The sequence below is a fragment of the Tupaia chinensis genome, unplaced genomic scaffold, assembly GCF_000334495.1.
Source record: "Tupaia chinensis unplaced genomic scaffold, TupChi_1.0 Scaffold139457_1, whole genome shotgun sequence".
Lineage (NCBI taxonomy): Eukaryota > Metazoa > Chordata > Mammalia > Scandentia > Tupaiidae > Tupaia > Tupaia belangeri.
This window is the reverse complement of record NW_006199342.1, coordinates 1,299,575-1,327,027: the sequence shown is the minus strand read 5'-3', so window position 1 is coordinate 1,327,027 and position 27,453 is coordinate 1,299,575. Positions and strand designations below refer to the sequence as shown.

The 27,453-nt window shown below is 39.3% G+C and overlaps 1 protein-coding gene across 1 annotated transcript in view; it reads right to left on the bottom strand.

The window, feature by feature from the left end:
- The window catches only part of UTRN (utrophin), a 645,934-nt gene that overhangs the window by 382,638 nt on the left and 235,843 nt on the right, over nucleotides 1-27,453 (bottom strand). The window contains exons 25-33 of the mRNA XM_006161924.3: nucleotides 26,878-27,033; nucleotides 21,416-21,586; nucleotides 18,839-19,018; nucleotides 15,844-15,978; nucleotides 12,870-13,019; nucleotides 10,632-10,793; nucleotides 9,325-9,453; nucleotides 7,975-8,148; nucleotides 5,050-5,205 (exon numbers count right to left, since the gene is read on the bottom strand). Coding sequence (XP_006161986.1) covers nucleotides 5,050-5,205; nucleotides 7,975-8,148; nucleotides 9,325-9,453; nucleotides 10,632-10,793; nucleotides 12,870-13,019; nucleotides 15,844-15,978; nucleotides 18,839-19,018; nucleotides 21,416-21,586; nucleotides 26,878-27,033 — 1,413 coding nt within the window. The remainder of the gene's footprint in view (nucleotides 1-5,049; nucleotides 5,206-7,974; nucleotides 8,149-9,324; nucleotides 9,454-10,631; nucleotides 10,794-12,869; nucleotides 13,020-15,843; nucleotides 15,979-18,838; nucleotides 19,019-21,415; nucleotides 21,587-26,877; nucleotides 27,034-27,453) is intronic.

The window sequence follows — 27,453 nt, the reverse complement described above, 5'->3', positions numbered from 1 at the left end:
CTTTTTTTTTTTTAAAGTATCAGGTAACCGTGGGTTCTCAGCTTGGCTGTCCCTTCCTAAGTAACTAAGGTAGAGGTATAGCCCTCAGAAGATTGATATGAGCATTAAATAAGTAAGCACACATACAAAGGGGCTGGCCTGTTTTGGGAAGAAAGTTAAGGAATCAATAAATGGTAGTTATTATAATTTTGCACAGAAGATATCTTAGAATTATCTCAACAAAAGACTCCATTTTAAAGCACATACATTCTATTAAAGCAATTCGATGGGGAAATGTCACTATTTTCAAAATTGTATGTTTTCCACTTAGGCACATCGCTTTAAATTCAGTATATGACTATGCAACATAAACCTTATTATTTTGTTTTTATTGCTGCTGTCAGAAAGCAAAATAAACTGAACTCACATTTACCAGGCTCTTACAAGCTTCGGCATTGCACTAGGGAATCCTATACATTACACAGCAAAATCCACAACAACCTCTGTGGTAGACACTATTCCTTCCACTATATCAGTAAGGAAAATGAAGCTTAAAGAGGTGAAGGCCAAGATTAAGTGGCACAGTCACTGAAGTAAGCCTTGTGTGACTGTTACAAGATGGTACCATCGAACTAAGAGCAATCGTTCACAATTCAGTGTAAGTTGCGAAGACACATCACAGGATTTCACGACACATAAATAGAGTTCTTATTTTTATGTGCACATGTGTACAGATAACAATGTCATAAGAAAGTAATATGTCATAAAGAGCTGAAATTTTCTTACATGATATAAATGACATGAAGACTTAACTTGGTTAAGAAGTAACAAATAACTACATTTGATTTTCACTGGTCCCCTAGGTTAAGTTTAATTTTTTCATGGCTAAGGGACAGACTGTCACTAAATTCCTTGCTCAAGTTAAATATTTTCTTCCACCGAGTTTAGTTAGAATTCATGACTTAATTCATAGAATTAATTCATAAATTAACAGTATCTCAGTGCAGACTTTAAGAGACAACTACTTGAATTGTATTGAAAGACATTATGTATTCAAGTAATATTTTTCTGACTTGACAAGCTCAGGCAGCTACATAATCATCATAAAATATAATGCTGCTAAAGATCTGTACATGGCAGAAAAAAATAATTTATAGCTCAACTTATAATAATTTATACTTTTTCAATCGAATCAATACATTTCAAGATGTACTGCATAGAGAATTAGGTAATATCAAGTTGTAAATCCTCTATGTAACCACTTATCCCTTCTCCCTCTTGGATATTCAACCATTTTTTTTTCTCAAAGGGATCACTCCCATAAGTTAGTAAATAGATTCAATTCTCACACTCAGAAACACTTGTTTTTTTTTTTTTTTTCCTTCTTTGGCCCCACATTCCCTAAACACCTTCCTCTTTCCCATATAAATTCTCGAACCCATCTTTTTAAAGTGCTATTGCCATTTCTTCATCTCCACGCATAGCTCAAGCCATGCCATTCTGGTTTCTACCCTCATCACTCCACAGAAACAGCCCTTGCTAATTTCTTTAACTATTTTTAATGATTTAATTAATTAATAATTAATTTTTATTTGACCAGAGAGAGACAGAGACCAAAAGAGTGGAAAAGTGAGAAAGCAAGTGCTACCTGGTTCAGGACTCAAACCACAGTCAGTCATGCGGGAATCCAGTGTCTCAACCACCAAGCCACCTGTTGGCCCTACCCTTGCTAATTTCAATCATGACCCCCCAATGGTAACACATCTAATGGACATTTTTAAGCGGATGTCATATTTAACTTTCGATAATATTCAAAACAGTAATTCTCAAATATACTAGGTAGATCTAGCCCACTCCTGGCGTGTCTACCTACCACTTCTTACTACTTATTTTAGTCCTTTTGCAAGCTCATCTCCCTCAAATTTCTTACTACGTAACGCAATTCCTAAGACTCGGTAAGGGGCCTCCTTTTTTCATTATAGTCTATCCCTTTGCAATCTATCATTTCTGAAAACTGAATTACCATCTCTGTGTAGCTGCTCATAAATCCATTTCTCAGTTTAGATATATTCTCTAAACCTGAACAACCATGTGAATACATGACATCTCCAAATAACTCACTCAAAGGCACTTAAAATATCAACATATTTTATAGGTGCTAATGATTCCTGCAGGACCCCACCTATCCATTCAGCACCCCATACTCAATGATAAGACCATGATCATCCATGTAATCAAGCCAGAAACCCAGGAGTCATCTTTCATCTCTCTCTCTCTCCTATGCCCCCATCTAATCCTTCACCAAATCCTATTGACTTCATTTCCACATATCTCTGAAATCGGTCCATTCTCTCCATCTCCACAGACCCCTGCTGATGTGAGTCACCATCATCTCTCATGATGAGTACAGCAATGACTTTCTAACTGGTCTTCTCACATCCAGTCCTGCTTCTCTCCAATTCATCCTCAAACCGTAGTGAATGACCTTTTAAAAAATGCATAGCTGGGAGTCAGCAGGTGGCATGGTGGTCGAGGCACTGGACTTCCACGTGGCCAACCACAGTTTCAAGTCCCAGACCTGGCAGCTTGCTTACTCACTCTCTCTCTCTCTCTCTCTCTCTCTCTCTGGTGAAGGTATGTGCCCTGTGGCAAATTAAAATGTAATGATTATGATAAAATAAGAATTAAATAAATTTTTTTAAAAATGTATATTTGATCATGTTATCTCCTTTCTAAAAGTCCTGCAGTAGCTGCTTATGTTTTCTTAAGGCAGAGATTAAGATCTCTACACAAGCAAAGGCTGCCAAGTGACATAGTGTTAAGGGCACTGGATTCCCACATGGCCGAGCACTGCTTGAGTTCCAGACCTGGTGGCTTGCTTTCTCACTTTTCCCTCTCTCTCTCTCTCTTTCACTTTGTCTGTCTCTGGTCAAATTTAAATAAATAAATTAAATTAAATTTTAAAAAATTCTTTGAAAATAAATCTTTATATAAGCTCTAAGGCACAGGCAGGGTTTTTCTTCATCCTATCTCCCCAACACTTGTATTCTACACCCGGGCTCTCTCGGCTTTACACACATGTACCATGCTGCCTCCTGCCACAGGGCCTTTACATATGCTGTTTCAATAGCCTCTAAAGCTACTCCTCTGCTTTCCCCCAGGTTACTCCTACTCACCCTTCAGATCTCAGCTTATGCATCACTTCACCAAGGAAGCTTTCCCACTGCAAAACTAGGCCAAATCCTCCTATGTGAATACTCTTAAAGCACTGCACTTCAAACTGCTAATCTGGCATCACCACCATCATCACCTGATAACGTTTTGCTCTTCACTACCCTAAGTTCCATTAGGCAGAGCAATGATAATGAACACAGAATAGTTTCAATGGTGTGGAATGAGAAAGTCAATTAACACGCAAAATCATAGTCACCATTAGAGAATCAGTGAAAAGCCAGCAGTACCATCTCAAGCCATAAAAAGTCCAGTCAGTGAACAAATATAACAATATTTTAAAAACAACTCCAGTTGTCTCACACCAAAAACAAGCCCTAAGAGAGGTGTCGCCAATGTGCAGTGCATCAAAATGGATCATGCCAACAACCTAATCTTGTAGAAGTTAGGTCAGAAATTTGCTTAGGAAAACTAGGGACTGTTCATCCTTACTGATTTTTAAAGTGATAACAAAATTTCAGCTATTTTTCTCCAAGTATATGGAGAAACTTCCATTTTCCTTCCACTGGAGTTAGTTAACATTGAGTAACTGAAGGAGGACCCACAACATCATTTAACAGAGTGTTAACACATGGCCAAGAAGGCTTGGCTTCCACACATTCTTCTGCTTTACTGGTTTCAAGACAGAGATTCTTAATGCGAGAAGACATTAAGCCTGTTGGACCCAGTCAGTCTCTCTGAGTAAGAAATGATGCCCCCACGGGTCCTCTAATACGTCCAAATTATAGATGCTTCTTGGAAGGACTCTAAATCCTGGTAGATTAATGTGAATCCCTGCCATTTAATATTTATTCAAGTCCTGATGTTTTAATCTTTCTCAGCAGACTATTCAATTTAGAAATCCAAGGGCAACAACTTCAGTTTATGCAAGGACTACTTTTTGTGGAGTTTCCTTAGAATAACTTATGAAATGTCAGTAGCCATTGAAAATGTAAATCGTAACCTGGATTAAATAGTAAAAATAAATTTCTATAAAGCTAATAATCATTATGTTAACAGACACATTGAAGAAATATAATAAAATTATTGGAATAATTGAAAACATATAAATGCCACAAAGCATGCATTTACCAAGAAGTGAAACCTGAAAATACAAGAAAGCTAGAGAGAGAATGGGAGAGAGTGAGGTGAGCCATGGGGTTCTCTCCACACCTGCGCGCCCAGGTCATTGTAAAGGACCTTCAGAGAAGTCAGCTGCTCATCCATTCCTTTGGGGTTGTCAGTCTGCTGCTTCTGGACGATGTGCCTTCCTGTTTTGATGACGGTCTCCACCTCAAGCTTGACTTCACTCAAAGTTTTATACAGTTTCTTAAAACAAAACAAAAAAAAATTACACACAGTTGTAAAAACTTGCCAGCTGGAATCACTTCAGAACACACCTTACACAGATGGACACTAATACGTCCAAATTATAGATGCTTCTTGGAAGGACTCTAAATCCTGGTAGATTAATGTGAATCCCTGCCATTTAATATTTATTCAAGTCCTGATGTTTTAATCTTTCTCAGCAGACTATTCAATTTAGAAATCCAAGGGCAACAACTTCAGTTTATGCAAGGACTACTTTTTGTGGAGTTTCCTTAGAATAACTTATGAAATGTCAGTAGCCATTGAAAATGTAAATCGTAACCTGGATTAAATAGTAAAAATAAATTTCTATAAAGCTAATAATCATTATGTTAACAGACACATTGAAGAAATATAATAAAATTATTGGAATAATTGAAAACATATAAATGCCACAAAGCATGCATTTACCAAGAAGTGAAACCTGAAAATACAAGAAAGCTAGAGAGAGAATGGGAGAGAGTGAGGTGAGCCATGGGGTTCTCTCCACACCTGCGCGCCCAGGTCATTGTAAAGGACCTTCAGAGAAGTCAGCTGCTCATCCATTCCTTTGGGGTTGTCAGTCTGCTGCTTCTGGACGATGTGCCTTCCTGTTTTGATGACGGTCTCCACCTCAAGCTTGACTTCACTCAAAGTTTTATACAGTTTCTTAAAACAAAACAAAAAAAATTACACACAGTTGTAAAAACTTGCCAGCTGGAATCACTTCAGAACACACCTTACACAGATGGACAGAGAAAACCTACTGTGGAGATCAAAGAGCATAACTTTTCTCATGTTTCACCTTGAAGGTCAAATTAAATGAAATCAAGATTGTAATAAATTTTTATAATCAAATAAAAAACAAATAGAGTTTATGCTTGTTGAAAATAATTATGCCATGTGTTTTAAATGTTTATGAAAGTACATGATAAACATTTTTCCTACATAAAATGAGGATATACTGGGGTCAGCAGGTGGCATGTTCATCAAGGTGCTGGACTCCTACATGGCCAACTATGGTCAGAGTCCTGGACTCAGCAGCTTATAAAAATGCAGGATATGTTTGCAGGTGTGCCCAAAATTCCAAGAAAAGAATGGAAGAGAAAGGATTATGGTATGGCCATCCTCCCCTCTGCCCCAGGGGGTGATTTCTCACTTTCCCTTTCACTGTATCTCTCTTTCTCTCTCTGGTGAGCTCATGCACCCTACACACAACACCAACACACACACCCAAAAAAAAAAAAAAAAAAAAAAAAAAAACACTAAATAAATTTTAATGGGAACATATTAGGACTAACATTGAGAATATATCATGTTTAAAATTACTTTTTTTGAGCAAGAGAGATTTTTGCTATACAGTGTGTGCACTAACCAGAGAGACAGAGAGAAAGAAAGTGAGAAATCACTCCCCAGGAAAGATGGCCATGTTGCAATCCCTTCTCCTCCATTTTCCTCTCAGGATTTTGGGCACGAATGCACACATGCCTACCATGAGTTTAAGCCACTGGGTCCAGGACTCAAACTACAGTCAACTAATGTGAGAGTCCAGTGATATCACCATTACACCATCTGCTCGTCCCTAAAATTACAATTTAAAAAATTTAAAGTACTATGACTAGAAGAAAGCCAACACTGGCTATTGGAATCTGGATTTTTTTTTTCTTTTATGTCTCTGAAGTCATGTCACGATGAGTATGTATTACTTGTATATAATGAAAATAAACATAAAACTCAATGTCCCAAGATGTATATACAACAAGAAATTAGAGGGCTCTGTAGGTCAGCTCCAGAGTTATCCTCATTCTAGTTACCTTAAAACCAAAAATCTTTACCCAGAAAGTTTCTCAACTCCATATACCAGAGTCTTAACCTGAAATATCTCCCAGGACACTGAACACTGAATATCACACAACAGAGCACTGAACCGAGTTACATGAGGTCCACAACTCAGCTTGCTTCATATGCCACTCTGTCCCAGTAATCCAATAAACTCTTCTATTTTGGCACATATACATCAAAATTTATCCTATTTGTGCACTCTTCCACCCACGTAAGAAACAGACAAGGAGACCATATTTTGAAAAGCAAAAAGAACTCTTTTCAGACTTCTCTTGTCCTAGTGAGTATCCTCTTAAGTTTCTTCCCCATGATTCTCAAGCAAAACACTGATTTTAAGATTATACCTTCTTAGCCACATCATTTTTAAGTTTTTTTTTTTAAAGAATTATTTTAGGAACCAATAGTTGGCATAATGGCTATGTTGCTGGACTCCCATGTAGTCAACCGTGGTTTGCATCCCGGACCCAGTGGCTTAAACTCACACTGAGTGCATGTGCATGCATGCCCAAAATTCCTAGAAGAGAATGGAGGAAAAGGGATTGTGGCATGACCATTCCTCCCCCTCCACAAAGGGGGGTGATTTCTCGCTTTCTGTCTCTCTTTTTGGCAAGTACATGCACCCTATAGCAAAACCCTCTCAAAAAAATTTTTTTAACTTTATTTATTTATTTATTTATTTATTTATTTATTTATTTATTTTAATTTGACCAGAGAGGGACAGAGAGAGAAAGAAAGAACGAACAAGCAGCCAGGTCCAGGACTCAAACCACAGTCAGTCATGTGGGAGTCCAGTGCCAGTAACCACCCCACCACCTGCCAGCCCCATTTTTAAGTTTCTATTCAATTGAATTATAAATTCAAAAGTAAATTTGTAATAAAGCCTTATATATAATTTCTTCTTTCCCATCTTAGGTTTAAACTTCAATTTAAACTCTTTTCCTAGATAATGAGTTTCTTTATGCTACAGTATTCCTGACATCCATTCTAAGTATAATTTCTGTTTTCATGTCTTAGTCGTAAACTTTAAAATCAGAAGTTAAAATTTTACATTTTTCGAGAATGAATTTTTTTAGTGCAATAATATTCCTAACCTCCGTTCTCTGGTGCTTTTATTAATAGATAACTTGGAGCAAGCAGGTGGCACAGTGGTTAAGGTGATGGACTCCCATATGGCTGACCATTCATTATAAAATAAAGAATTCTTTAAAAAAATAGGTAACTCAAATTTATCCTCAAAAAACTTAGCTTACTAGTCATATTCTGCTGAGGCCTTCCCTGACTTCACACTGTGATTATGATGTGTTTCTTTTAGTTTCCAATGTTATATACATATCCACTCTAGTTTTCTTATCTTATTATACTGTAGTAATCAATTTTATTCTCTCCTAGCTCTCTCTTATCTCTTCAATTTCATGGCGGGGGGCAGGGGGAAACCGCACTTCTATTTTTCAACATGTTATCCACCTTCAGTTCTTTGGTTTGGCTTGCTCTATGTGGACCAATGGTCACTGAACAAACCATTTATGTATGCCCCAGACTAAGCCATGATGGCTGCTGGACACCCCACTGACCATCCCCTTCCCCCAGCATCCTCACCATACACTTGTCCAGGTGGCTCTGTATGACATCAGGGTCTACATCCTTCACGTCCAGAACATGAAGTTCTGCTTTCACACCATCCAGCACGCGCTTGCAGTCAAGCATGCGCTGTTCAAAGTTAGCAGGCTTCTGGAAAAGCTGGAACTTCGTGGACACCTCTCGAAGTTTCCTCTGTTTACAGACATGAAAATAATAAGCCATTCACAACAGAATGATAATCCCGGGGGGAGATGGCCATGCCACAATCCCTTCTCTCTCATTTTCTTCTCAAGACTTTGGGCACACACGCACACATGCCTAGTGTGAGTTTTAAGCCATGGGGTCTGGGACTCGAACCACAGTTGACGATGTGGGAATTCAGAGTCATAATCATTATGCCATTTGCTGGTCCCCAAAAGAACTTTTTTAAAGTCCTAAATAAACTCGATGAGGTTACTTGATCACCTACAGGGAAGTACACAGCCCAATGTCATGAATTACTTGACACTCAGGGACTCATTCTCAGAAAAAATACATTTGGATGACAAATGTGGATAAAGTTAGCCTCACTCAAATTAAAATTTCACTAGTTTTCTTATTCAAAAAATATATTGGGTCACCTAAAAAGTCATGACACATTTTTGCACTGAAAAATATGTCATGACTTTCCTGACGACCTAAGGTTCCTGGTTCAGGAACCTGGAACTCAAAATGACTTCGTCACAAGTTTAGAGTGGAAGTCAATTCTGCATTGGCCCTTTAAGAGTGGAGTGATTCTGCTTCCCATGAACACTCAGACACATCATTACTGACAGGAGCTCTGTATTAACGGAAAAGTCGCCACCAAGCTAACTTCTAAACCGAGCTCACTTTCTACCTCAACTCAAGTACAAAATTAAGACTCAGTATTTTTTCACCCATGCAACCATTTGTTTCTGTAGCTCTGGGGTGTAATGCACCTTCAATACCTCACTCCCATCTCACAGTTAACAGCATAAAGAATACCAAAGGGTGACTAGCAGTTAGCGTAATGGCTATGTCGCTGGACTCCCACATAGTTGACCGTGGTTTGAGTCCCAGACCCGGTGGCTTCAACTCACTCCAGGTCTGTGTGCGTGTGTGCCAAAGATTCCGAGAGGATAATGGAGGAGAAGGGATTGCGGCGTGGCCATCCCCCTGGGGGGGTGATTTCTTGCTTTCTATCTCTGTCTCTCTCTGTGTTTCTGGAGAGTGCATGCACCCTATAACAAAAATCTCTCCAAAAAAAAAAAAAGGAATACCAAAGGCACCCAAGTAATCAATTCATACTCCTTTTCACTTTATTCCCGACATATTCCAAAGTTAAAAGAAGCCCTTTGCCCTCTTTACCTGTAGCAAATCCATCTGACTGCCTCCTCTAGCACTCCTGCCCTCAGGGGAAGTGGGGGGCTGAGGACGCAGGTTTCTTCTCAACTCCTCTAAAGTTAGTTCATGGGCTGAGATCTCTGCTTGGATTTTCTACAAAGAGAATGGAAAGAAGTGAAGATGTCTTTTTTTAAAAAAAGCATAAAAAGAAACTTACAAAAGTTCCATGTAACTGTGTAATACATAAGATCCTTTATTACCTAATGTTGACCCCTGATACACACTCTGTTCTGTAGTATAGAAATAATATGGGCTAATGTATTGTACAACTACGATTTGCTATGGTTATGCTAAGGTCTTTGCATTTGTCATGTTTAATGTTCACAACTTACATTAATATAGAAAGAACTGTCTTAATTTCATAGTTTAAAAGAGTCCCACAGTTTGGGGGCTAACAGTGGCACAGCAGTAAAACACAGTGCTCTGTGAGGTTGACCCACATGGGAAGGTTTCTGGTTCATGTCTAGAGACCTCACTGAGATCATCAAGCACATGATTGCCCATGATCCAGGGCTAGGTGATTGTAGAGGTGGATCATGGTATCGAAACCCTATAGAGGGGGAGCCAGCAGCTGGTATGGTGATTAAGGCACTGGACTCCCACATAGCTAACTATGGTTCAAGGCCTAGACCCAGTGATTTGAAAATCATGCCAAATGTGTGTGGTTATGGGCCCAAAATCCCAAGAGGAAAATAAAGAAAAAGGGATTGCAGCATGGCCATATCCCCTAGAGGGTGCTTTCTCTTTTCTTTTCTCTCTGTCTGTGTCTCTATCCCTCTCTCTCATAGGAAGAAGTAAATAAATATATGTTGAAAAAAAGTGTATAATTTTAAAATGTTAGGACCAGAAGATGGCATAATGGTTATATCACTAGACTCCACGTTGCAGACCACAATTCATTCAAGTGCTGGACCCTACGGTTTGAAACTCATGCCAGGTGCGTGTGCATGCATGCCCAAAATACTGAGAGGAGAATAGAGGGAAAGAGATTGCAGCATGGCCATCTCCTCAAGGGGTGATTTCTCACTTTCTGTTTCTCTGGTGAGCGCACAAATCCTATAGCAAAAGTCTCTCTACAAAATAAATAAATAAATAAATTTGTTCACTTGCCAGGAGAGTAATAAAACTACAAAATTCATGTGCTGTTCCCTAAGGAAGGTCAATCTTTCTCATTAACTCTCAGTGTTGGGTGGCAAAAGAGGTTCTCTTGCAGTTAAGAGATTACATGTGCTCCTTTTACGACTCGAAAGCCCTCAAATCCACAGCAATACCTGAGCTTCCTGCGGAACCTGGAAAGCATCTATCCTGTCAGTCAAGTAGGTAGTGAGCTGTTTATCCAGCTCTCCCAAGCTCTCCTGCAAGACCTGAAGCATGTGGTCAGTTTCCTGCAGGACCTGGAGTTGCTTTTCCAAAGAAATCTGCTTGCTCTCTGCCTACACAGGGGAGAGATTTCATCATTAGTCGCTCAGCACAGATATGAAGAGCTGAATATGTAAGATTTAGCCACTAAGAAAAGACTATAAAAGCACTAAGTCAGAACTTTTGCCTTCCTTATAAATAAATGATAACTACTAGTGATAACAATAGCAATATTCTTCTAGTATTTTATGTATCTTATAGTTGAATTACTAATTTTGACGTCCTTCTATATATAATGAGAAAATACAAAAATGTGAACATTTCCTAAGGAATACATTAAACAGAGAATAAAGGTGTATTATTGGGAACCAGCAGTTAGCGTAATGGCTATGTCGCTGGACTCCCACGTAGTCGACCGTGGTTCGTGTCCCGGACCCGGTGGCTTCAAACTTACGCCGGGCACGTGTGCATGTGTGCCCGAGATCCCAAGAGGAGAATGGAGGAGAAGGGATTGCAGCGTGACCATTCCCCCTAGGGGTGATTTCTTGCTTTCTGTCTCTATGTCTCTCTCTCTCTGTCGGGCGAGCACACGTGCCCTATAGCGAAAACCTCTTCCAAAAAAAAAGATGTATTATTTACTATAAATTTGGAGTGTTTTCAGAAATTAGCAATGTCTATCAATAAGAATATAGCAAAACTATCAATAAACAACTGAGTCTCTTTTTTCCAATGTCCAAAATAAGCTCAATGATACATATGTATGCTGAACCCTATCTGCTATATTTCTGGATTAAGCTTGATAGTATTCACGGTCTAACCATCAGTAGTTTTTATTTAACATGCATTGGAGGGACCAGCATTTAGCATATGTCTATGTCGCTGGACTCCCATGTATTCGACCGCAGTTCAAGTCCCGGACCCAGTGGCTTAAACTCGTGCTGGGCACGTGTGCGTGCATGCCCAGGATCCCGAGAGGAGAATGGAGGAGAAGGGATTGCAGCGTGGTCATCCCCACAGGGGGTGATTTCTTGCTTCCTGTATCTCTGTCTCTCTCTGTCTCTGGTGAGCACACATTCCCTATAGCAAAAACCTCTCCAAAAAAATAAATGCATTAGAAAGCATCTCATATCCACCACCTCCCCCAATAAAACAATATACTGTCCATTCCCTAATTTATTATATGAACATGCATGCTGTCATACAACCTGAATATAAAGTTAGAAATTAGGGTTTTTAAAACAAGTTGTGTCAACTCCTGATGGCCATATTTACTTGGTTAACATGATACATTATTCTTACAGACAGCTATACAAATTATCCTTAATGGAAATCAACTAAGTTCACAAGTACAAATAATTGCAAAGATACATTTGGATTAAGCATCACATTCTACATGCCTTTTAAGTGTTAGGTCTGTTTTTCACCAGCATTTAGCATATGTCTATGTCGCTGGACTCCCATGTATTCGACCGCAGTTCAAGTCCCGGACCCAGTGGCTTAAACTCGTGCTGGGCACGTGTGCGTGCATGCCCAGGATCCCGAGAGGAGAATGGAGGAGAAGGGATTGCAGCGTGGTCATCCCCACAGGGGGGGATTTCTTGCTTCCTGTATCTCTGTCTCTCTCTGTCTCTGGTGAGCACACATTCCCTATAGTAAAAACCTCTCCAAAAAAATAAATGCATTAGAAAGCATCTCATATCCACCACCTCCCCCAATAAAACAATACTGTCCATTCCCTAATTTATTATATGAACATGCATGCTGTCATACAACCTGAATATAAAGTTAGAAATTAGGATTTTTAAAACAAGTTGTGTCAACTCCTGATGGTCATATTTACTTGGTTAACATGATACGTTATTCTTACAGACAGCTATAAAAATTATCCTTAATGGAAATCAACTAGTTTACAAGTACAAATAATTGCAAAGATACATTTGGATTAAGCATCACATTCTACATGCCTTTTAAGTGTTAGGTCTGTTTTTCCCCACCTCATACCTCATGCCCTACATGCCCATGTTAATATTTGTTACAACTTGAATCCCTTTAGATGTCACCAACAGTAAAGCTCCATACTGATGGGGTGCTTGGGGCCAGCTCCATGTCATAAGTCCTCAATCAACAGTCATGCAAGTCCCAGTTCTTACCAGGCGGCTCAGATCTTCATAGCGGCTGTTAAAAGCCTTCAGTTTCTCACTGATGATATCATCAAGGATCCCTCCATCAATCAGAGTCTGGCCAAGTTCTCGAATCTGAGTGCGATTATCTGCTGGATGGCGCAAAACAGACTCCAAAGACTAGAACAGGGGTACAAAAGAATGAATGCACTTACTAAGGCAGAGTGTACCAAGGATCCTAAACATGGCCAGGTTTGAAACAAGTCACTTCATTATCTAAAAATCTGCCTTAAAAACAAGGTCAGAAATTATGGAAATGACTAATTCTCATAATATCCATCAGAGTAGAACTACATAAACTTGATAAATCAATACAAATAATATATAATCATATAACACCATAAAAATAATTTTAATAATTATTTTGTGGAGATATGCTCATGACATGATACAAAATTTTGAAAATAGAAAATAAGTAGTACACAACTAAAATCATCTCAACTGCTATTACTGGAATAGGCAGTCATTTTTCTATGGCATATACAGAACACTAGGTACTGTTCAACATACAAACTTTTTATATACATAAATCTAATTAATCATATAAGCTAAATACCCTCCCCATTTTACAGATAGGAAAACTGAAACTCGGAGAGGTTAAATAACTTGTCTACAAACAAAGTGAGTTAAAAAGAAAAACTAAAATTCCAACCAGGCTCAAAATACTTTATGACTCTGAAGTCTCTAATCCAGCACACTACCTTCTAGTATAGAGATGGCAAAAAGGTTATGTTGCTGAACTCCCACATAGTCGACTGTAGTTCAAGCCCCAGGCCTGACAACTTAAAACTCTCGCCAGGTGCATGTGCATGTGTGCCCAGAATCCCAAGAGAAAAATGAAAGAGAAGATTGCAGCATGGCCATCCCCCTTGGAGGATGATTTCTCACATTCTGTCTCTCTGTCTCCCAGTGTCTCTCTGGAGGGTGCACATACTCTATAGCAAAAATCTCTCTAAAAAAATACTAATAAATAGAAAAAAATACACAAGATGTTTTAACATGTTTCTCATGGAGTCTGCTTTATATTTCTATTTTCCATCTTCCTGGTATGTACATATTACCTTTTATGTTGGGAAAATTTATATTTTTAAACAAGCTTTCCATATTTTTCACTCTGTTTGTTTGTTTTTTTTTGGAGAGATTTTCACTATAGGGTGTGTGCGCTCGCCAGAAAGACAGAGAGAGACAGAGAGACAAAAAGCGAGAAATCACCCCCCAGGGGGGATGGTCACGCCGCAATCCCTTCTCCTCCATTCTCCTCTCGGGATCTTGGGCACGCACGCACATGCGCCTGGCGTGAGTTTTAAGCCACCGGGTCCAGGACGCGAACCACGGTTGACTACGTGGGAGTCCAGCGACATAGCCATTACACTAACTGCTGGTTCCCCATATTTTTCACTCTTTTGATCTCCCTCTTAGCTTTATTTGAGAAGTGGCATCTTTTCTCCAGCAGACATCCATCCCTAGAATGCAGGCACCAACTTTCCCTTATGCCTCACCTTCAATCCAGTCCTCCACTTAGATCCACACTGTGCCACTACATTTTTAAACCCTATCTATTGAGGTAATCAGGTGGTACAGTGGTTAAAGCGCTGGACTCCCACATGGCCAACCACAGTTCCAGTCCTGGACCTGACAGCTTGTGTTCGCACTTTTCCTCTTTCTCTCTCTGGTAAGCACACAGGCCCAATAGCAAATTTAAATAATAATAATAATAGATAAAATTAAATAAATAATTGTTTTTTAATAAATAATTTTTAAAAGCCTATCTAATCTCTCTCTCCTTTTTTTTTTTTTTTTCCAAGCAATGTAAATTCATTTAGAAAAACAGTTACGGAGTTGTCATGGGCCACACACTGTGCTGGTAACAGGACAATGAAGAATCAGAAATATTTCTTGGCCTTAAGGAGCTCAAAATCTAGACTTTTGACAAGCTCCTACAACAGGACCTGATGCTGCTTCTACCATCCATCCAAGCCATCTTTAATATCTAACCTCTGGGGACCAGCAGTTAGCGTAATGGCTATGTCGCTGAACTCCCATGTAGCTGACTGTTTGAATTCCGGACCTGGTGGCTTAAATTCACACCAGGCGTGTGTGTGTGCGTGTCCAAGATCCCTGAGAGGAGAATGGGGGAGAAGGGATTGCGGCGTGGCCTGCCCCCATGGGGGGTGACTTCTCACTTTCTCTCTGTCTCTCTCTGTCTTTTTGGCAAGCGCACGTACCCTATAGCAAAAACCTCTCCAAAAAAAATATATCTAACCTCTGAAGATAATGACTAGAAGCCACTGTATGCACAGGGATTGCTGTGCTTACTGAGAACAAGTTTTTTTTTTGTTTATTTTGTAGAGGTTTTCACCTTAGGGCATGTGAGCTCGCCAGAGAGAGAGAGAGAGAAAGAAAGTGAGAAGTAAAGTGAGAAATCAACCCCACAAGCAGGATGGCCACACTGCAATCCCTTCTCCTCTATTCTCCTCCTGGATTCTTGGGTACACACACACATCTACCCAGTGTGAGTTTTAAGCCACTGGGTCCAGGACTCGAACCACCGTCAGCCATGTGGGAGTCAGGTGACATAACTGCTATATCATGTGCTGGCCCCTAAAAACATAACTTTAGTAAGAAACAAGGGTAGCTGTCCTAATAACATATGACAGAATTTTGTCCAGAGAATGATAAAATGAGCTAGGAACCCACTAGAGCACTTGACCATGTTGAAAATGTCAAGTACTAACCCCCCTCAGACAGCTCATCAAGTGAGTCACCGATAATCTAAATGTAAGTGATTATATTATACTTCAGGCTACGAAAGTAAACACAAGTTATACTGAAAACTCTTAAGAAAGTGAATGCATTTGTCCACATGAAGCAGGATGTTATTCACTTTAATATACATTTGGACTCAGCAAGAAAAAGCAATGCCACTTAGAACATAGGTTCCAACCTCTAGGGCTTCATTGACTGCATCTGTCTTCTCAGGCAGGGTCTCTGTGCTCTTCATCCGCTCTTCTAAAGTGTTTAACCAGGTGGTTTCAAGATCCAAATAGTGAAGCAGTTCAATCCAACAAGACCAGACCTCCTAAAGTGAGCATAATGTAGTGGTTAAGCGTTGGGTATAAAAAGCCAGATTCCAAACGGCCAACTGTGGTTCAAACCCCAGCCCAGCTTGTTAGGGGTGCTTGCTCTTTTGCACTCTCTCTGTCTTCGTCCCAATCTCATTCTCATGAGTACACATACCCACTGGCAATAAAAACAAATACATATTTTAAAATAAAGAAAAATGTCCATGAGATGAGAAGCTATTTCGTACATTCTGTCTCTAGTGCTGCACACTTTTTCATCAATACTGACTTCATTTAGATGTGAGTATATGGGGAACACTGAAATTTTAGTAGCTAGAGTGTCAAATAAGTGACATACAATTGAATTATTCAATAAATCATATTAGACTAATAGATGGGGGACAATGAGGAAGGGCAAGAGCCTGTCTAACTTATTACATTAAACTAAATTACAAGTATCTTATATTATGTCAAAAATAAAACTACATCATATTGGGCTATTGAAAAAGTCATGGGTATTTTTGCATAGAAAAACATAGAAAAATGTGTCATGACTCCCAATGGCCCAATAGTAGGGAAAAAAATAATAATAACCACTATTAGTTTCTATTAGTTTGTTTTTAAATAGAAGATAAAGATCACTCATAGCTGTAATATTTTTTTTTTTTGGAGAGATTTTCACTGTAGGGTGCGTGCGCTCGCCAGACAGACAGAGAGAGACATAGAGACAGAAAGCGAGAAATCACCCCCCCAGGGGGGATGGTCACGCCGCAATCCCTTCTCCTCCATTCTCCTCTCGGGATCTTGGGCATGCACGCACACGCGCCCGGCGTGAGTTTTAAACCACCAGGTGGGAGTCCAGCGACATAGCCATTACGCTAACTGCTGGTTCCCATAGCTGTAATATTTTTAATAACATAGAAAATGGAAATTAGCTAGGGCCCACTCAATTACAACTCAAAACTGACATTCATAGCTTGCTGTGCAGCCTTCCTGACATTTTTCTAAATTCATAAGGACATGTCTAAAAGAGTCTTCAAAAAGCTCACAGAAAATGCATATTATGAAAGAACTATGTATGGGTTTCAAATCTTTTTACACCAAAATAAACTTGTACTTTTAATTCCATCTTCCCAGCAACTTTCTCCTTAAATAGAGAGTCACGTGCAGCCAAAATGGAGTTACACCTTCTTCCCTGTGGTACTTGTGATCGCTCACTCCCCACTATTGAGGATTTTATTGCAGGGGGTGGGGGCAGAGGTGGATACACTTATAAATGTATACCCCTTCCCCACTCCCTCCATGGAAGAGTAATCGTTTCATTGATAAATTTGAGAGAAAGAACTCAACCCATTGTGTCTTGTCTTGATCTCTTTTGGATCTACTGATGGTGGGAAGGCACATTCTAGTCTTAGCGCCATGTGAGAAATTCATACCAGACCAGAGGACAGCAAATTTTTCAATAGAGGACCAGAGAGTAAGTATTTCCGGTTTTGGGGGCCACATCCATTGTTACAGATTCTTCTTTGATGTGTGTGTGTGTGTGTGTGTGTGTGTGTGTGTGTGTGTTTTACAACTCTTTGGGAATATAAAAACTATTTTTAGTTAACCAGGAATACAAAAACAAGCCACAGATTAGATTTAAACCCTTAGTCATAATGTGTTGAGTCCTAGTTTAAAGTGAAAAGGAAAAGATTTCTAGAGTCCCCAATGTCTACAAGCCAAAAAAAAACAGACTGAGAAGTCTGCCCCATGTAAGTGTGGCCTCCTTTGTTATGGGAAAGAAAGGACAACTCAGAAATCACTCCTGAAAAGAACTGAACCTTAATCAAGTAGCTTGCTTACTAACTGGTCTCTATTATACGTGTTTGTATTAGCACAAAATTGATCTAAAACAAGCAAGTAATCAGTGATTTTAGTTTAAATATTGAAATTGCTGGCTTTTACCAGGATTTACCACAAGACAATAATTTTAGGTTAATTGAACTTAAATTAAATTGGTACTCATTGAAATGTTTCTTAAATATTTCAAGAAGCTAAAACAAATGTCATACCAATGTAAAAATAAATAGGGAAAAACTTAATTTTATTATCAAAAAATAAAGAATAATCTGTCTCTTAAATCTCATGCCCAAAAGTGGGAAGACAGTCCCTTATCTAAAGTCCAGGAAAATATCACCATATTTAAGTTTTTCTTTTCCCTTCAGGTGACTCTAACTTTAGACATCACTTGAAAATTTAAACAAACAACAAAAAAATCCTCAATTTATCTCAATCTATTCCACCAGTCAAAATTTTTTTAAAAAAAGTTTTAGGGACAGCAGGTGGCATAGTAGTTAAGGCGCTGGACTCCCATGTGGCTAACTATGGTTTAAACCCCAGACCTGGCAGCTTGAAACTCACGCTGGGCACATGTGTGTGCATGCCCAAAATCCCCAGAAGAGAAGAGAGGAAAAAGGACTGTGCTGGGCCATCCCCCTAGAGGGAGAGTTCTCGCTTTCTGTCTCTCTGGCAACCACATGCTCCCTTTAGCAAAAATCTCTCTTTCAATATATGTTGCTTACAATATATTCTAGAATCTACCCTACATCTGTAACATGAAAACCTTGATTGAAAATATTTTAAAAAGAAGAAATTAAGTAACTTGCCAAAGAATTTTCTGATAATGAGGACAGGTCTGGGTCTCTCTCTCTCTCTCTCTCTCTCTCTCTCTCTCTCCCCCCCTCTTCATTTTTATCAACCTATGCTCCAAGAACTCTTTTTCCTTAATGATTCAGTATTTGACAAAAAAAGAGCTTTTTTTCCCTAAGCTATGGAAAATACCAGTACATTTCAGAGTTTAGATCTCAGAAACACATTGCTGAAAAAATAGCATACCTCCAGTGTGTGACACTTTCCTCGAATTCTGTTACAAAGAAGCTGGTAATTCTCCAGTACCACGTTCAGCTCAGATGTCAGCTCCTGGCCACCAGAGGGCACTTTGGCAGCTAATAACTTGATGTTGTCCTTGAGAATCTTCACTCTCACCTCCTTCTGCAACACATCCTCTTTGGCCCTCTGTGGAAGAATTTGAAAAATGTCTCCTTTTCTTAGTAACCAATTTCTTTCTTCTTTTTAAAATAACTAAGCCAAAATTAAAATGATGATTCTAACATTATTGAGTGTTTTAAAAACCAGAATGCTAATGAAAAATGTCACCTAAGTGTCTCAATGTACACAGCCCCACAAACATTTTTTACTTAGTAACCTTAGTGTTAATGTCTACGTTCTCCTAATTTATGTTTACTGGCATGAAGTATTTTAAAATTAAAGGTCTAGGATAAAAATCTAAGTGAGTTAATTTAATTAATCACCAGAGGTCTGAACATAGAAGACCGAAATAAATTACTTTTCACAGAAATTGAGATATGCCATGGTAAAGGTCTCCTTTTAAAAAAAGTTCTTCAAACAATCTAAACATAATTTTCTTTCCTCCTAGAATATAGGTACAATCCCATCCTTCTGATAATTAACAGCTTTTCAAAAATGATAAAATTATACTGGGATAATCTGATCTAGAAAGAGCTGCTTCCCTGATTGCCTCAAAGTTTAAGATGAACAATCTCATTCAAGAAATTGACCTAAAACCCTTTCACTTCCCTTTCAGCTTCCTTAACACCTTAATGGTTTTAAATGTTCCTGGGTCCAGAGAAAGTGATGAAGTGTAGAGGTTTTCAAATTCCTAATGTCTGTTTGGAGGAATAAAAATAAACAGAATGTTGCCTAGTCAAGCCCTTTAATCTCACTTTCTAAATTCTATCTATAGCAAATTTTAAAAACCATGGTCAACTACAATGCCACTAGTGTAAAGGAAGAGAATAAATGAGATCATTCTTGAGCTACCTACCTTTAAAGTGCTATGTGTGTGTGTGTGTGTGTGTGTGTGTGTGTGTGCCCAAGATCCTGGGAGGAGAATGGAGAAGGGATTAAGGTGTGGCCAGCTCCCCTGGGGAGTGATTTCTCACTGTCCCTTTCACTGTTTCTGTCTCTGTATATCTCAAGTGCATGAGAGCACACACCCTCAAGCAAAAAAAACTCTCAAGAAATTTAAAACGGCTCGTCACATTTACTTTGACTTATAAACACCTGCACGAAAATTTCTGTTTTAATTACATTTTTAGACAAGTTAACTTTGGGGAAAAACACTGACTGTGTTGCTAAATCTTACAGGGGAAAAAAAAAAAAAAAAACTCTTTAAGGCATTATCTCCTTTGGCTTGAACACTCAAGGACAGCACTTTGGGGAAAAACACTGACTGTGTTGCTAAATCTTATAGGGGAAAAAAAAAAAAACCTCTTTAAGGCATGATCTCCTTTGGCTTGAACACTCAAGGACAGTTGAAGCAGTGTTAGGAACTTGGGAACCATGCCCAGTTCTTTCGTTGTTATTTAAAAAAAAAAAAAAAGAAAGTATTCAAGCCTATTGACACAAGAGTATTAGTTTACAGAAAACACATCAGTGAATCCAACTGATATCAAATCCCCAATGCATTCCTATAGCTATGCTTACTTAACTATTCTAATAAAGTTTTGGTGTTCATCTGTGTCTCATGTATTAAACAGAAGACTACTGCCTGTAAATAGGGACAAATCCCAACTAACTTGTTCTTTACAAAAATCAGTTTTCAGGGCTGACTCTTTAGCAAAGCAGTTAAGCACTGTGCAGGGAAAGCCGCACTCCATAGAGGCGACTGAAGTTCGAGTCCTGACTCCACCGGCATAAGAGACAGACTATGCACCATGTGCCAAAAGTACTGTTGAGGTGACGAACTGGAGGAAAAGGGACTGCAGAGTCACCGAAGACCCAAATGGGCGCTTAGGTACTCACGTGCACACTCTCTCATTCTCTCCTCTCTTTCTTTCTCTCTTTTGTGCATGCAAGTGACCTCTAGCATATAGAAAAAACATTCCCAAAAAGCTAGGAAATAGGTAACAGTGATCGTTGCACAATACTGTGAGTATAATTAATGCCACTGGACTACACACATGAGAGTTGTTCAAATAGTAAATGTGACATTGTACATATATATCCACCACAATCAAATATATGTGTGTGTGTGTGTGTGTGTGTGTGTGTGTATGTATATGTATATATATATAATTGTTCCTCATACCTACAATCAGATGTTTGTAAGGCATTCTTTAAGTGGCTTCCCTAGGCTCTAACCTAAGACATGTCTAAGGGGTCCTCATGGAGGCAACTCGTGAACCAAGCTGAACAAACAGACTCTTGGCTTCCTTTCCCCACCCAAATCATGGCAGCCATACTTTTTGTTTTGTTTTGTTTTGTTCCATTCCAACCCCTACTGTGAAAGACAGTATGCACATACGATGCTGTATAGTTACATGACTGACTCACTGACTTTACAGGGAGGGGGAGGACAGAGCCTATCGGGCACTGCAGTCTCAGCCTCACCTTCATTTCTTCCACGGCACTCTCTAGTTCTTCCGGTGACTTGTATTCAAAATCTCTCTCCAGGTATTCTTCTTCTGCCTGGGTCAGCCATTCCTGCATCTCCGCCAGGTCTTTCTTCAAGTTTGCCGCTTTCTCCTGACTTTCAGACAACCTCGTTTTTTGAATAGCAATCTAGAAAGAAAAAGTCATTTCCCCAAATAAACACATTTTAATATGCTAAATGTCAACTTCTGCTTTTAATATTTAAGGACACAGTTGTAATTTTCCACAACAAATCATCTGTTTTAAAATTCAGTTAAGAGTTTATATATTTTGCACTTAGGCTACAAAATATAAGCAATAATGAAAATTATTTTATTGGGGCCAGCAGGTGGTGTGGTGGTTAGGGTGCTAGACTCCTACGTGGATGGCAGCAATTTGGATCCCAGACCTGGTGGCTTGCTTGCTCTCTCTCTCTCTCTCTCTCCCTCTCTCTCTCTTTATATCGTGAGCAAACGTGCCTTATAACAAATTAAAAAATAATAATAATAAATAAATAAATACTTTTAGAAACAATATTATTGCTAGGGTTTTATACCACATTTTGAATACTAATTTAATCTGGAAATATTTGAGATTTCAAAAAGCCTGTGGATAAATTAAATTAAAGTACAAATTCAATTGGTGCAACAGATCTTTGGAATTCATGCACAGTTTGTTTTTTGGTTTTTTTTTCAGGAAATGTATTTCCATGAACTTTTTAAAGATCCCACATGGCTATTATAATTTTGAAAATGTTTAACTGTTGGCAGAGTAGTCTCAGATATAGGTCTAACCCTACAGCAATAAAAACATACACAAAGGAGCCAGCAGGTGGCTTAGTGATTAAGCCGTTGGATTCCCACATGACCAACCATGGTTTGAGTCCCAGACCCAACAGCTTGAAAATCATGCCAGGCACTTGTGTGCGCATGACCCAAAGCCCAGGAGGAGAATGGAGGAGAATGAAGAGATTGAGGTATGGCTGTTCCTGCCCCCCCTTTCTTGCAGAGGGGGTGATTTGTCACTTTCCCTCTCATTGTCTCTCTTTCTCTCCAATGAGCTTGCATGCCCTATGCCAGAAACCTAAACAATAACAAAAAACATACACAAGTAAATCAAGTATGGTTACTGTAGTAGTTTATTATGAAAAAAGCAAACAAAAACTCAGGAAGCGAGACCAGCAGTTAGCGTAATGGCTATATCGCTGGACTCCAATGTAGTCGACCGCGATTCAAGTCCCAGACCCGACGTGTGTGCGTGCATGCCCAAGATCCCGAGAGGAGAATGGAGGAGAAGGAACTGTGGCGTGGCGATCCCCTCGGGGAGTGATTTTTCACTTTCTATCTCTCTCTGTCTTTCTGGTGAGCACACGTGCCCCATAGCAAAAACCTCTCTAAAAAATATATATATATTTTTAGAGAAGTCTGGAAATGTTTTCATACAGCTTCTCACCATAACCATAAGCTGACTTTTCTCGTGAAAGAAGATACTGCCCCCAGTAATAAACTAAACCCACACGACACAATCACCCTCCTGCTCAAGCTGAGTTCCACAGCAGCGGCCACCGTGCCAGGCTTGTGTGGCTGCTGAGCTGACATTAACCACAGGCCAGCACAGGGATAGGATGGCTCTACTGAGAGCAAGGGTTAAATAAGAACAGCCTCCCTGTTTCCTCCAACCAAATAAGATCACAGTCATAACAACAGACAGGACCGAGCAGGAGCTTTTCTTTCACTGCCGCCCGCTGTGGCAGCAGGACACACACAGCCTGGTTGCCAGGCCTGGCTGGTCAGCGCTTTAACCTGATGAGCTTTCTAATTACTGTACATGAATAAAAATACAGGATCCTGGGCTGGCCCTATAGTTCAGTGGTTAAGCCCTATCTAGGGGGAACCAGATACTACATGGTCAACTAGAATTTGAGTACCAGCCCTAGCAGCCCGAAAACACACCTAGAGAATGTGCTTGCATGCACAGAATTCTGAAAGGATGGAAAAATGGAGGAAAAAGGATTGTGATATGACCATGGCCCAATGGGTGATGTTTTTATACACGTACACGTGCTGTCTCGCTCTCTGGTGAGCACACACACCCTCTGGCAACTAAAAAAGGAAAGAAAAAAAATGCAGATTATTGGGCCCCACTTTCAGAAAATTTTCTTTCCTCTTGCTTTCTGAACACTAGCTCAGAAAGGGGTCTTCAAAAAGTGGATAGAAAATGAATATTATGCAAAAACACAAATATTTCAAAAATTTTTACACCGGGACCAGCAGTCCAGCTATGTCGCTGGACTCCCATGTAGTCAACCACAGTTCGAGTCCTAGACCCGGTGGCTTAAACTCACTCTGGGCACGTGTGCGTGTTGTGCCCAAGATCCCGAGAGGAGAATGGAGGAGAAGGGATTGCTGCGGTGTGGCCATCCCCCCCAGGGGGGTGCGATTTCTAGCTTTCTGTCTCTCTGTCTCTCTGTCTTTCTGGTGAGCTTATGCATCCTATAGCAAAAAAACTCTCCAAAAAAAATTTTTTGCACCAAACTTAACTCATGCTTTAGTCCATTTTTCCACTAATTTTTTAAAGTCCTCTTATAATTTTTGTGGATCCACAGAGAAATGAGAAAACTAAAGACAATGTAAGCTTTAAAAATACAATTCAAAACTACAGTTATCATGAGATGATAAACTTTCTTTTTTGGCATTAAAATATTTCCTCTGTCAAAATCTCATGAATATAGTGGATGAAATAAACTTCTCGTGTGTTGATCTGTTCTATATGCCTGTCCTTTCTTAGCAAAATAAAAGTTTGGCATCATTAAGTCTGTCCAAAACAGCTGCAATGTGTTTACTAATCAATAAAATACAGTAGTCTGGAATTCTTCTAGAAAATTATTCACACTGCATGCTGTTGCTTCCTTGTTGAGGCCATTGGAAAATTTCCCATACATTTATTCCCATGTTCTGAATAATAATCATTCATGAATATTATTATTATCCATGTATCTATGGATAGACAAGAAGAGAGAGAGAAAGATACAGGTATTTGCTTCTATTTATCTATTGCCTGATTGCTGCTCATTGCCATTTCCAACATCATTTTCCACATTTACTTCCTTGAAAATCTCAGTTCTGGGGTCAGCAGATGGTGTGATGTTAGAGGCACTAGACTCCCACACAGTCAAACACAGTTCGAGTCCCAGACCTGATGACTTGCTTTCTCACTTTCTTTCTCTCTCTGTCTGTGTCTGGTGAGTGCATGTGCCTTATAACAAAAATTTTTAATAATAATAAATAAAATTAAATAAATCATTTTTTTTAAAAGAAAAGAAGAAAACTTTGGTTCCTTCAGGCACATGCTGGCTAATAGAGTCAATGATATTATACAATTATTATTTTCTTAATTAAAATAATAATATTGTGGTTTTTTGAAGAAGGCCCTTATTTTCAGAAACATACTGTTATGGGCCAAGTGTCGTACTTCTCAACTTACTGCTGCATCTAGCCCAAACAAGAGAAAAAAGGTATGCGTACGTATATATGTATGTAGGTGTGTTTTACGTGTGTGTAAAAGAAAAAGGAGCAGACGAAAGGAGAGAAAAAGCAAATGTGACAGGACATTAGCACAACTCTCAGTTGGCATGTACCTCATGTTAACCATCTTTCCACGTGAACATGTTCAAAATAAAGAAGTTGGGGTAAAGCAAAAAGTATATATATCCGACAATACAAATAAAGAAATTTTACTATAGCAATATTAGAAAGCTTTGTAAGAGATCAAGACTACCTTTGAGACTGTGGTGATGCCTGGTTTTCACATTTTCTCAGCTATCAGTATTTTTCACTCCTTTTTCACATACTACAGCTACAACCTATTATTTCACCAACCAATTAGAAACAATCAGAAGAGAACTATATCATGTTCCCATTACCCAGGTGGCTGTCTTCCTCTCTGTTACCAAGGAGGAATTATCTCACAGCAAATCCTTTCCTGGACAGGCTCTTGACCTTCAATGATCAGAAGTTTTCTTTAGAATGATCTGATCTCCAACTCTTCTATACTATTTTTTTCTCCTCCTAAGTGAGGCCCTTCTCTTGGTATCCAAACATCCTATAATATCTCTCATTATTAAAGGGAACAAAAACACCTCTTTGGGGGGACAGCAGGTGGTGGACTGATTAAGGTGCTGGACTCCCACATGGCCAACTGAGGTTCCAAATGGATCTGGAGTCTTGAAAGTCACACTGGGTGCATGTGTATGCATGCCCAAATTCCCAAGAAGTAAATGAAGAGAGGGAATTGCAGTGTGGCCATCTCAGGGGTAATTTCTCATTCTCACTCTCTCTCTGTCTCTCTCTTTCTTTCCAGCAAGTGCCTGAGCCCTATGAAAACAAAAATTAAAAACAAAAACAAACAAACAAACAAGCACAAACTTTGGATCCCCATCTCCAGCACCCACCCCATTTCTCTCCTCTAAATACAGAAATTCCTGAAAATTGTCTTAATTCCTCACTTTCCATCCTCTAAACCTGATTCCCCAATATGACTTTCTTCCCCACACACCACCAAATTCATTTTTCTCAAGGTCATGAAAAGTCTCCATCTTTTCAAATTTAAAGGTTGATTTTCAGTTCTGATTGGCCTCCACAATCCTCAGCATTGGACACAATGAAAAGCTTTCTCTGCTGAGCTCTGAGACCCTTATGTGCCCCAGGCTTTTTTCTTTTCCCACTGCTCTTTCTTCTTATGTCCTTTGCCCCTTTAGGTTTAAGGATACAAGTGCTAAAGAGCTCAATTTGCATATCTAATAGCATCTCAGACTTCACCCTTCCAAAATGAAAATCATCCTTTCACCTGTACCCACAAAAGCTTCAGTTTCCGTTCCTCTAGTAAATAGCACTGCCATTAGCACAAAGTGGAAGTTTTGTGCGTCCTGAGCTGTCCTTGACCATTCACTTCTTTTGCTATCATGTATCCAATCCTTTCTCAAGACCCAGTTCTACTTTCAAAATATTGTCCAAATCTGGTATTCCTTAGGATCTCTACCCTCTACCCTAGTCCAAAGGCCATCGTCTCTCTCCAAAACTGTAATAACCTCATTAGTGTCTCCCTGTTTTCATTCTTGCCTTCCTGGAACAAATTACCCACATGATATCTTCCATGAGCAAGAAAGAGAGCCAGCACTCCCAACAGGGTCCTGACATAGTCTACCCCCAGCCTTACCCAGTCCCAAATCATGGGTACCACATGTGTCTGGAGTACTCTCCTGAGACTTGAACCAGGAACCTTCCCATGTGAGATGACCTCTCAGTGTTGTGTTTTATTGCTATACCACCTCTGACCTCTAGAACACTGTTTTTCAAAGTGAATAGGTTGGAGAACCAACTGAGTCATGAGAAACCACTGTCTACATACTCTGAAAAGCCCAGTGGTAAAGGAGAAAGACTCACCTCCTTGCTGAGTTTCTCCAGTTGGGTTTGGTAGTCACCTAACCCAGCCTGCACCCAAGTTTTGATTCCAGCAACTGGACAGCTTCGAAGGTTAGTTTCTATTTTTTTCATGTCCTTCAGAGATGATTCAATTGTTTCTATTTCATTAACAAATGCCTAAACACATAAAATAAGCACACACTGAGTTCATTCCTATAGGTGGATGCCACAATTATAGTTTGTCTGCTTGTATGTGTGCAAATATTATGAGACTGCCTGGACATTTTAACTACTTAAGAAATATTGTGCTTTAAGAAATTTATCTCACCTGGGTGTTTCACACAGCCCTCTGCCAAATTAGATTGGAAATACTTGATTCTCAGCAGGGAATAGTGCTTTTAATTAACTTAGAGAAGCCTAATGATTTCACTAAATATAAATTGCATGTAGTATGATTAGCAAATTTCATTTGTTAAATGTTGTTCCTAAATCTTCATCATGGGGCACAATAAATGCAATATACAATGGGGCCAGCAGGTGGCATAGTTAGGGCAATGGACTTCCACATGGCTGACTGCGGTTTGAGTCCCAGAACCA